Here is a 12,582-nt window from a genome sequence, read left to right as displayed (position 1 = left end):
GCTTGGACAGATTTGGTATGTAATTGTACCACATTGAGTACTAGCCCATGTTGTGAGCGGAGGTCAATGGTCGTTTGAGTTCACCAGGGATCAAATTGTAAAACCATGTTTTACACAATATTTCAACAAGGACTGATGTCATATTTAGTACGTTAATGCATCTATCACATTTAGTACAAGAATCCTGTTGTTGCGGTTAATGGTCATTTCAGGACAGCCTGTGTCATTGTAAATTATTGTTTGTCTCACCACACTGCTTTTTCACTGAGTATACTTTGATCAAGTATGTTGTACACCCTCACTACACATTACGTCAGATTCATGAAGAAAATAGCTCATGTTACATCATCGCACCACTATGCATTTTTGCATTCTAGTGTTAACTCTCAAATTAATGAATGATGAATTATTTTGTAACGGCCACTTCTGCCCGTCCTGCGTATGTATGTGTGTATGGGTGTATATGTGTGTGTGTATTTTAGATCCTCCTGCAAGCAGGAACTCGCGAAGAAGCCTGGTTGGCTTATCAAAGCCTCAAGCTGACCGAAGTCAGTCTCTTACATTCATATTTTACGTCCATAATTATGAATTGTCAATAGTCAACAACTCTTTAACTGGACGACATACATTAATCTTGGAGTGATTCGAACCGGGAAACTTATAATTGAAACGCACCGGCGTTAACCACTGAGGCGTTAACCGGCGTCAGCCGGCGTTGAGCGGCGTTCAACGGCGTTGAGCGGCGTTGAGCGGCGTTAGCCGGCCTTTACCGGCGTTAACCGGGGTTAACCACTGAAGCGTTAACCACTATGTGGTTCTTCAATAGGATTACACTGTCACTGCTAGGGCGAGGTGAGAAAGAGTCAAGGTCCTATTGCCGTCAATTGGAAGGCCTTTGAAGCTGCAGATTTTCAGTTATTTTGTTGTTGCCTTGTAGCGTTGGTGTTGGTGTTGTGTTGTATAGCCTAGCCCATTAGTTTTCCGGTGGTATGCCTAACGTGGCCTAGTTGAATTATCATTCCAAACCATTAACCTTTTCTAATAATAGTAGTACGGCAATTGAACGCTCCAACAGTTCAAGGAAATATGGTACTCAACTGGAGATCTTGTAGAAGGTCTAAGCTGAGTCTGTATCACAATATGGTTGAGGTGCAGCCATTAACAAACAAACTATTAATAAATTCGATTTTTAGATCTTTGAATAAGAAGCAGTCTAGGTTATCAGCCTACATGTAGGCCTAAATGTTGTAAATATATTACTATATTGTAACCCAGCATCTAACGTTTGCCACAGCTTAGTATATATCCCAGGAGGTGGAAGCAATAAACTAAGATTATTAGTTTCAAAGAAAGGAAAGCTAACTTAAATGGGGAAAACAGTCTAAATAAAATCCACTAAAGATAATTAGCTTAGGTAGTTTCAGATATTTAAAGTGTAAGAACAAGATTTTAGGAAAAGAGATAGAAACGGCCGTCCAAAATGTGTGGAGTTAACGGTACGATGCTCGTTGCGAGTTCACAGTAACTTCGACCGTATTCTTCTTTCAGTTTTTTAGAATGAACCATGAATATTTAATTTAAGATATGAATAATATACAAACAACACAGTTGTAGCTTTTGTTTCCTTTTTCTTCCAGAAAGCAACATTGCCTGAAATACAACAAGACAAAAATGTTATTCCTCATAGCACTGTTAAGCAGTCTTCTCCGCGAAGGTAATTAGAGTTGCTTAGAATGTATATACTTCAATATTAGCCAGTCGCTTCTTTTACATCGAATTAAATTCATTGTACCGTGTATGTGTGTGTGTTGTATGTGTGACGGCCAAGTTGTTAACATGGAATCCGTCATGTAATATTATGACTTCCCTTTTATTATCTTCGCTTATATAAATAAACTAGATTTTCAGCACAGTAAAGTGATCCAGTTTTCAATTTTCTATAGAGTTCTTCTCTCGGTTATGGTAGCACGAAGAGTTTCTCGTTCTATAACAAGTATAGAGTGAATATTCACTCACTCACCTTAATTCTCATCTTTAGACAAAATTATAACACCAGATTTTTACTTTCATAAATATACTCAACTGTAATACTCAGCTGAAACTTCTTCTGTCTATTTATGTCGTGCTATTACCTGGCCTCTACGTCCGGAGTACCTGTTACATCCCCATATCACACTACAAACCATTAGAGTGAACCGTATTTCAAATCTGGTGTGGGTGGGTGTTGGTTGATATGGTCAAATTGGTTGGAGACGGAAATGAAAAGGTCTGACAACTGTTAAACAAAACAGCTGAGAACCAATTTTTTGTAGATGCTATGGTTAGCCACCAAACTTTTGCGTTTCATCTCAAAATTTGATGTTCAGCCTCACATGTGGATGGTCGTATTATTCTAAACATTGAATGTTCATCTCGTACTCTATATCTTGCAATGTCGGCGTTTCTCTGTAATTTTGAAGCTGCATCTAACTGTGTATTTTGTTACGTTTTATCCCAATGTCCCAACAATATCCTCTGAAACATGATACTGTTAAGTTACTTCTGCTGGTTAATAAATGGTGAGGTTGGGCATGAATCTATATAGTTATATAAATTTTCCCTAATGAATTTGTATGGACTCAGTAATAATCAGAAATGCAAACTACCCCCATTTTTTTATAATATCATAATGCATGTCAAAGAGTAATCACCTGCAGTAACAAACCTATTATTCTGATGTTTTTTTTAATGATTTCTATAGATTTAGAATGAATTATCAAACAAGAAGATTTCATCCTATCCAACGCCCTTTATCTTCGAAATACTATAGATGTACCTTGTAAACTAATATAACGGAATATCGTCGTACTCAAGCGTATAATGCATGACGTGCATTTTACGGCAAAACGAAATAAAGCTCTATTAATATAAGTTCTTTGCTCAAATAATATAGTTTTTTAAAAATTTTTGTTTTTTAATAAGGTAAATCTGATGATACATCAACGGAGACATGGCCGGATTTGCCGATCCAACAATGGAGGTATACCCAAGTCATATCGCTAGTGGCCGTTGCCATTTTGTTCCCTCTTGTAGTGGGCATATTGGTTGTAACGTGCTCTTACGCAGCTACCAAGTTGCTTACGAAACGTAAGGTTGCTTTGTATGATTCCTTGTGGGTTGGGGAAGTATGAAGCTTGCGGTTCCGACAATGGATAATATACACATTGTCATAAATAACTTTCGAACTTGAAAAGATTCCAAATATGATATTAAAGATTGAATAGGAAGCCACTAAACTTGAAAGTTACAATCCATAGACCCTGCGGGCTTCTCCCACATTTGTGGCCGCTTAAGTGTCATAAAATCAACTGCCTCGCTGTTATTACAACTCCTATTATTGTTGAGGATCAACTGTATCTGTAACTGACAATTTTACAGTAGATACTTATCACTAATTATGGTATGGCTGACAATCGTTAATCACACCAATACAGAAATAGAAGAGAGTATGAAATTTCAGTTCGATGACCGTTATTGTGAATGATTAATGGCTTCTACGTACACTAGAAGTTTAATAAGAGTATCAATTCATGCCAGTTAAGCTGAGTTGAATACTATTCTGTCAATTAAAACTTGCTACAGCACATGTCTTACTGTTCCATTTGCTTTTTATACTTCTTTAAAATTCCTATAGCGTACAATCAAAACAGAAATTGTTATATTTTTACATGTAGGGTTGTAGGTAGATGATGAAAATAGGAGTTAGAAGTTTAAAATGTCATGATGAGCTAATAGAAATATCAAGTTAAACTAAACCACGAAAACTAATGCTATTTCTTGTTACATTCTAATATATTCTTTAGTATACAATTTTTGTGTAACAATAAATAGTTCCTTTATTTACCTGTATATATATATATATATATATATATATATATATATATATATATATATATATATCTATATATATGTATATATATGTATATATTTATATATATATATATATATACATATATATATATATATATATATATATATATATATATATATATATATATATATATATATATATATATATAATATTATTATTATTAGCATTGACAGAAAATGCAGCAGTGACAGAAAGTACGCGGGAAAATGTATATATAGAAAATGCAGAGACAGTAGAAGTTTTGAGGAAACTGTTTATATCTCATATCGAAAGTTAACTGCTTCGTCAATAATATCCACCTGTCCTGAAAAAAAAAATCAGCTACGACTACTATATATTTCTTTAAAAACGAGGTTGTCATCGTCATGTTTTTCTCCAAAAAGGACATATTTCTTTGAAACAAAAGCATTCGTAGGTGAAGACAAATATAAATGGTATTTATTTCATTAATATTATCAATACAATAGTTGTTATCTTATATACATCTTTAATTCTTCTCAGTACGGGTTAATGCGCCTGTATTTACAGAAAATACACTTGAAAATGTAGAGACAGTAATTGACGTTTTGAAGAAACTTTACCGCAAAGCAGGACAGCAAACCTTATATACAACATGTGACTGCGTGATAACACGTGTGCAGGAAGAAGAACGAAAGTCTACCAGCGACGAAATACTTCAGAAGCAATTCTTCGAGAACAATGAACGTGTTCTCATTATTGGTGAAGAAGGATTTGGCAAAACGTATTTATTGCAATACGTACTACAGCAGTGGGCGAAGGGGATCATTCTGAATGATGTTATCCTAATATATATCAAGCTTCACGGTTTATCGAGAAACAGCTGTATTTTGGAGGAAGTAGTAAAAGCTACAAATGGGGAAATTCAGTCTGTAGAAGCTATGTCCAGTGCCCTGCAACAGAGGAATACCCTCGTGCTTCTTGATGGACTTTCCCATTTAAAGTTGAAAACCGATTCTGCAACGAAAACATCAAGAAACAATTCACTAACTGTAGAAAATCTTCTGAATAATGAATTAAATAGTTTCCCAAGATTGAAAGTCTGGGCAACGGTTCGGCTAAACAAAAGCAGGAAATTATTATTCCCAACAAAAGAAACGTCAGTTAATTTGAACGGCTTTACTGATTGCCAAAGAAAAACCTACTGGAAAAACACCATTACCGATATTGACCCGACTAGAGTCCAGAATCTCGACGGGAACGAAATTACGACTGAATCCATGGAAGCAAATTGGAAAAATATCTTTACAATTGATAGCAATGTCAAAAAATCGCCTCTGTTGACTCACATCTTCTTTTTGCTGTCACAAGGATCATTTACAAAAGAATATTGTTATCAAAAACTCAGGTTAAACTTTTCTCTAACTGATAACGTGTACGTCTTTTGGAAGTTATGGAAATACTGGGACATAGACAATTGGTGTCGCAAATTCGAAAAAAAGGACATAGTATTTGACAGAGAAGCACCTGGCTACAGTGAAGACCTGGTGAAAGATGTGTGTAACTCCTGCAAAAGGTCTGGAGTAAGTATTCCATATTTTTTGTATATTGTTCTCAACCTGTGACGTCTATCTTTGCTAGTAAAGTTGTAACCCCGTTTCATACAAATGAATTAGCGATAATTCTACTGCCTTTGTAGTTTACTGCCAACTTATGTTACTACATAAAATATACATAGGTATGGTTATAATCCACCCAACCACTTTAGGTCCGGTAGCCTTGTTGCGAGTTTAGGGAGGTATAAACCTTGGATCAGGCAGTCTCGATGCATAAGGGAAGTGTTGGGATTGTACTCTTCCGATGAAAACCTTTTTTACATCCGTGTTTAGTTATGATTTAAAAGTATCCTAACACTTTCGATATTGTTAATAGTCAAATTTATCTCATCCATGCAAGTACTGTGATTTTGGTGAGATATTGTACTCTATCAAACAATTTCTTCAAATTTTGGCTCTAAAATTGTTCCAATATCATTCCCTAAAACGGGTGTCACGAGCTCAAAACCGTAGAACAATTGATTTTAACTTTGTAGATGTGTGCATGTGTATGGGATTTATAGTGCATCCGTGACTAATCACACCATTGGGTTTAAAGTAAGAGGTCACACGAGTGCTTAACAAACTTGCAAGAAATTACAATATTAAACATAGATAAAATAGATAAGGTGTTGTACCCACGAAGGGACCGATTTTTTGCATGAATGCATGAATAATTGTCTATATATCCCCAAATACTGGGATGGGATCTGTTACTCCATACATTGCCTACATGTAACAATATTACTTTGCCTTCAGCAGAAACGAACAGGTTTAATGAAATAGAGACGGGCAAAGAATTTGTTGTGTTTTTTTTTAACATTTTGCTTTTATTGCACAGGTTAAACTGGGCAAATTGACTTTCCGTGGTGATTTTCCGCCAGCAACATATGAAGTTTTGCCGGACATAAAAACAGACCTGATCATTGAAAGTGTCAAACTACCAAAGGGAGATTATAACAAAAGTTTTCGACCATTTGAAGGGAAATCTTTTAAGATTATTATACACTATTAATTAATATTAACATTTTATTAGGAGCAATAGCGTCATTTTATTCAGAATATCGCGAATCAAGTTAAAATGATGTATATATATATATATATATATATATATATATATATATATATATATATATATATATATATATATATATATATATATATATATATATATATATATATATATATATATATATATTTATATATATATATATATATATATATATATATATATATATATATATATATATATATATAAATAAATCCCTAATATATTTAATAAAGTATGCATGATTGGTCGTCAAGGTATCTTATAATCAGTTGGCACGAAGTTCCATTTCGCCACTGTACCTGTTTTTCTAAGTACGTTACATTTATAATGATGTATTGATTAATTAATTAGGGCAATCTTGCTTTATATTATCTGCAGCGTGTTATGATTAAGGAAACGTATAACCATTATTCGGTAAACTGGGTGGAGCAATTCAGAGAAAATATGACGACAGCCGAAACTTGTGGAGTCTACTCAGTGACATGATCCTTATGTGAAATCATTCTTGGAAACCGTGTAGCCAAATAACAAATAACGCTCATGAGAATTAGCTTGTGAGTTTGCGTAAAACTACACCAAGTATTTAGCATCACACCCCAATTCACACCTCGACCTGAAATGCCCACTTCGCACTGGTTTGAGGTTGATGTAGTCACTTGACACAGCGTTATTCTAGTATCCAGTAAGATCCAAAGAATTACATCTACAAATTAATCCATCACATTTAATGAATGACGGTCTCAATCGGCATCAACGTCTCTGCCTCTCTTCTTATTTACCGATTAAATTCATTCAAACTTTAAATTTGAGACAAAACATACGAAACTAAGTAAAACATAATTAAATAAAGAAAAAAAAGTCATTTCAAATAAGTGATACCGGTTTGATAATCAGTGTATGTTATCAGATATCATGTATCATGTATTGTGTCGTATATCATGTAGGGATGCATGAACGTGATTTTCAGCATCCAAACCTAAATCTGAAATAAAATTAATTAAAAAAAAAGGTATCAGGTAATTAAAAAAAGTAAATTAAGATCAATGTAAATCAGTTTTATCATTTTGATAATCAGTGTATGAATAAAATCACGTATGTAATATTTGAGCATGATTTTCAGAATCCATACCTGCATCTGAGATTTGTTATTTTAAATTAAGTAACAGGTAATTAACTAAAGGTAGATTAAGATCATTGTAAATAAGTTATACCATTTTGAAGATCAGTGTATGTATAACATCCTGTATGTAAAATTTGAGCATGATTTTCAGAATCCAAACCTACATCTGAGCTTTTTCTTTAATTAGGTAACAGGTAATTAACTAAAGGTAAATTAAGCTCATTGCAAATAGGTTTTACCATTTTGATAATCAGTGCATGTATAAAATCACGTTTGTAAAATTTGAGCATGATTTTCAGAATCCAAACCTACATCTGAGATTTCTTTGTTTTAATTAGGTAACAGGTAATTAACTAAAGGTAAATTCAAATCATTGTAAATACGTTATACTATTTGGATATTCAGTGTATGTATAACATCATGTAGGGACAACTTAAATATGATTTTAAGAATCCAAACCTTCATCTAGGATATGTTTTTTTTTTCTAAAATAAGTAACAGGTAATTAACAAAAGGTAGATTAAGATCATTGTATATTTTTTAATTAGGTAACAAGGTAACAGGTAATTAACTAAAGGTAAATTTAAATCATTGTAAATACGTTATACTATTTGGATATTCAGTGTATGTATTACATCATGTAGGGAATACTCAAACATGATTTTCAGAATCCAAACCTTCATCTGGGATTTGTTTTTCAAAATTAAGTAACAGGTAATTAACTAAAGGTAAATTAAGATCATTGTAAAAAAGTTATACCATTTTGATTATCAGTGTATGTATTAAATCATATAGGGAACATTTGAGCATGATTTTCAGAATCAAAACCTACAACTGATGCTCGTTTAAATGTTATTTATTCTAAGAGTGTACTCGAAACACATCTACATAGGAGTCGACTACAATGACCGAAGTACAGTTCCCCCTTTATGAAATACTTCATTTGTATCTGGATCTGGATCAATCAGCCGAAGAGAGCTTTAGGTACCCCCCTCCCTCCCTTACCCTACATTTGACTCCACTCAATATTATACTTGAATTAACTGAACACAGAGCTAGACAGATTTTCTTCGTATAAGTTGCTTCCGTTTACGCTATACTAACAAATATTCGATTGTATTCGTATCTTTTACGTTTCTTAGTTTTAATGTGAAGCAGATCTTCGAGTTGATGTTTGCCTGGAAGTGGAATTGACAACCTTGTGTTAGTTTCTTTCACAGAAGTGTCATTACATTATGCATTTCACTTCTTATTTCGTCTTGTTTGGAAATGCTATAAAAAAGTTTTCTTACTAGGACATGTGTACTAGGGTAAAACAAAATCATCAACAACATGTTCAAAGGCATCGACTACAACACCTTAAAAGTGTCTAACCTATGTCACTCTGTGCCACATATTCAATGTCACAGAATGGTTAATTGTAACGTTATTACTGGATAACGCATTTATAACATCACACATAACAACAGTTAAAATATCATCATTACAGTAAACGTCATTACAGAGTGGCATAATTTTCTTTCATAGGAAAACTATTATTTACACTGTATAAGCTGATGTCTCTATATGCAGGAATACTGCAGAATTTCTTCCAATATCATATCACTTTGCTCCCATGTTTTCACGAATTGTATAGTACTTCGACAACGTGACGTAATATGTATTTGGGATCTTCAGGATTAGTAACCAAAACATAAAGCAGAAAGAGGTAAATCCACGGTACCCTCTCTCATCTCTAAACACCTTTAACGAAGACCTAATGATGACCTAAGATTGAGTTTTATCCTCACACATCATACTAACCACTTTGACAGAACTTAACGTGTGAACGTTCTAGTCAACATTTATATTTCTATCAGGAGCGATCGGCCAAGTTTTAACAAAAACGCGTGCAGTGTATGAAAACGCTCTATAAGAGATTTTTATTTTTAAGAACAAGCGCGAGATGGAGAGTCCATGCAGTATTTTACCTATTTGTGTGCATAGAATTATTAATACGTAATCTAGTGCCATCAGTACATCTTGCAAGAAATGATAGTTCCTTCATGCTGGCATTGATGACTCGGGGTAAAATCTAGATTATTCCTGGGTTATTGTTTTGACCTGCACTTGCAATCCTGTTTAGCTATAAGGCGAAACAGATGTTTATCAATCCACTTGAACTTTGCAATCTGCTGGTAGTCGCTCCTAATAACATATTGTCCATATGGCATTGTCATACTCTGTTTACAAGTATGTGACATACAGACAAGTACCAAACAGATATCTACATTCACTGCTGCAATAACACGAATCTTTGCATAATACACCTAGGGAATTGTTGGTGTGATGAGGTTACGCCAAAGTTTCGCCAAATTACGCAAAGTCCTTTGAATCAGAACTAAACAGGCCATGTTGGATATTATTTTAATGTTAACTAAGGTTACGTTAACGATAACGATTAAAACTAAGAGGTTACAATTTGTAAGTATTCATGCGACTGTCTGACTGACTGAAATTTTACGTGAGGATCACTTAATCGCAAACTATACTCTGAAATGGAAAACGTTTACATTTTGCCTATAAGAAAAAGCACTTTAAATGATTGTTGGAATATTGAATACAAAATCGCCTTGCAATACGTTCATCAAATATAATTGTATTAGATTGTATTTTAAGAATGTGAAGAGAGTTAAAAAGTATACCACCTGAGAATATTTCATTGCAGCAAATAGAAATCAAACCCTATTTTTGCTTGGAATCATACAGGCACTTCAAGGTTCTAACAATTACGCTGATTGCGATGCACTACAACACTGGGTCGCTGTTCGAAGAGCATTGGATTTGAATCTGACACAAAAGTATTTCACAGAAAACGTATATCTTGCATAATTCAGGTACACTATTGCTAAAACGGAGGTCCGTATGAAACCTAAAATAATATTCATCAGTTGTACGCCAATTTATCGAGAACAGTTGAGAGTATGCATGTTAAATCAGCCGTTTCTTTGTAACAAGTTATAACAGGTTTGACAAGAGGTAACAAAAGGATAGGGCCGCGGGGCCCTGTGTCAATAACGTATGTTGGCTCGTGCCGGACAAGAAGTAATAACCAGTTTAGACCTGACTTTCATAAATTACAACATTTGTATAACTGTTTATAGGATCTAAAGCGCTATTAGAGAAATTATATTTTACAATGACTTGTAGGGACAAAAAGTAGCAAATACACGACAAGCTTCGTCGCTTTCTATCAGTCTATCTAAGTCAGGTACAGTACCTAGATCCCTCTAACTTACTGTAACTGATTATCGACTACTCTCAAGAACCGTTGCAATGACAACAGATGCCTAGTCAACAATTTGAAGACATCTCGCAATTCTTATAACCACACTATTTCGGATGTGATTCTGAAAGGCATTGAATTCTATGTATCCCGCGATACAGTTCGCTTCGGCAAAGACAGCTTGTGGACTCAACGCTTTGGCACCATTTTCTTACAAATTCCTGTCTAATCCCATGTCCATATTTTTCACCTCCATTACTGATTACCTCCCATTGTTATAAGCTTTATAGATTTTCTCTACAGCTATTAATCTCTTAAGCCATTGTTGTAGTAGATATGTAGTTTGCTAACATTTTGTCTTCCCTCTTAGTTTGCTAGTAGTTTCTTGTATCTTCTGTTTTCGGTGATCTCCTTTCCCATATAATTGTACGGAAGTGGACATTTGCTCTATTTTGGTCTAATGTATCAGTGAATGTTTTCTATACCAGCGACGGAGCCAGGAATTTGCAAGGGGGGGGGGGGGCTCACATGTTGCGATTGATATGGGGAGGCTTCGAAGGGGAGGGGGTGTCCCCCTCTGTTTGAGCAAGTTTTGAACAATTTAATGTCCTTAGATGCGATTTGGTGCCGTGTTTTGCCAGTTCCATCATAATTATATGATATCATATTATCAGAAGATTTTATTTCTGGTTGGAATTGTTCTTTTATATGTTCTTTTACACATGATATAAGAATGACAAACATAGTGCTGTTTCACAATTTTCCAGTTGGATGAGTCTTGTTCATTGTCCAATGTCTGGACTTTAATACATTTCACGAACCTTACTGATGGACAATAAAAACTTTGAGCGATGCAATAATTATTAATAGGAAGTTCGTGTCACGCACGCTTGCAAACCAAGTAGCTGAATCAACAGGCCTGAATGTTACTACGAATATAATCGAGTTAACGGAGCTGACGAGTATTCAAGATCAAAAGAGCACTGACAAAATACCATGCCAAAAGAAAAAAAAAACGTTCTTAACATTTTTTTCGACACTTAGAGGAGGGTGGGGGCAGTTGCTCCCCCTGCTCCCCTGGCTACGTCTCTGTTCTACACGTCATGCTTTTGAGCACCTGTGCATTTGCTATCACGAGAGACAATCAACAAACATCATCCTAAAAAAAGTTTCATTACTGGTATGTTATATATCAGAATTCAAATTTAGATTAATTCTACCATCATATATTAGGTACAATATCCATTGTCTTAATAATTGCCGTAGCAGATATTATTTATGGAAGTAGCAAATGTAGGGAGAGGTTCTATGAAAATAAGCGTAATAACGCAATGTCTTATGATATATATGATATATGTATATATGTTGCGAGTAAGTTTAATGTTGCGTGGAAATATTTTTGCACATATTGCGATACACTTTTTATAATCTATTATGTTTGTATATTTTGTCTTTTGCAGAAATGTTGTGTATGAATTCTAACAAGATGAATATGCTTTGGGTCATGGTAATTTTGTCCAGCGTCCTTGTCGGAGGTATCTTTCTGTGTTTATAATGTTTATAAATCATATTCATTCTTTAGTAGAGGCTATGCACCTTTATAAGGCCATATTACTTGACAGTATTTGTTTGTAGACACAGCCCCTTTGGAATATAGAAATATGTACTATTATTCGCCAACGT

General features: G+C 34.4%; 1 protein-coding gene across 3 annotated transcripts in view; it reads left to right on the top strand.

Moving 5' to 3' along the window:
- LOC139977691 (uncharacterized) overlaps positions 1-12,582 on the top strand; it is a 53,886-nt gene that overhangs the window by 32,156 nt on the left and 9,148 nt on the right. For 2 of the 3 annotated variants that reach the window (XM_071987202.1, XM_071987201.1), the window contains exons 2-5: positions 1,638-1,714; positions 2,962-3,126; positions 4,412-5,451; positions 6,305-6,565. In XM_071987202.1, coding sequence (XP_071843303.1) covers positions 1,672-1,714; positions 2,962-3,126; positions 4,412-5,451; positions 6,305-6,478 — 1,422 coding nt within the window. In that variant the 5' untranslated portion in view covers positions 1,638-1,671 and the 3' untranslated portion in view covers positions 6,479-6,565. Of the gene's footprint in view, positions 1-1,637; positions 1,715-2,961; positions 3,127-4,411; positions 5,452-6,304; positions 6,566-12,359; positions 12,435-12,582 lie in introns of those variants that run through there. The other variant, XM_071987200.1, reaches the window with a different exon arrangement.

This window comes from Apostichopus japonicus, chromosome 12 (assembly GCF_037975245.1).
Source record: "Apostichopus japonicus isolate 1M-3 chromosome 12, ASM3797524v1, whole genome shotgun sequence".
Lineage (NCBI taxonomy): Eukaryota > Metazoa > Echinodermata > Holothuroidea > Aspidochirotida > Stichopodidae > Apostichopus > Apostichopus japonicus.
This window is presented reverse-complemented; position numbering and strand designations above follow the sequence as displayed.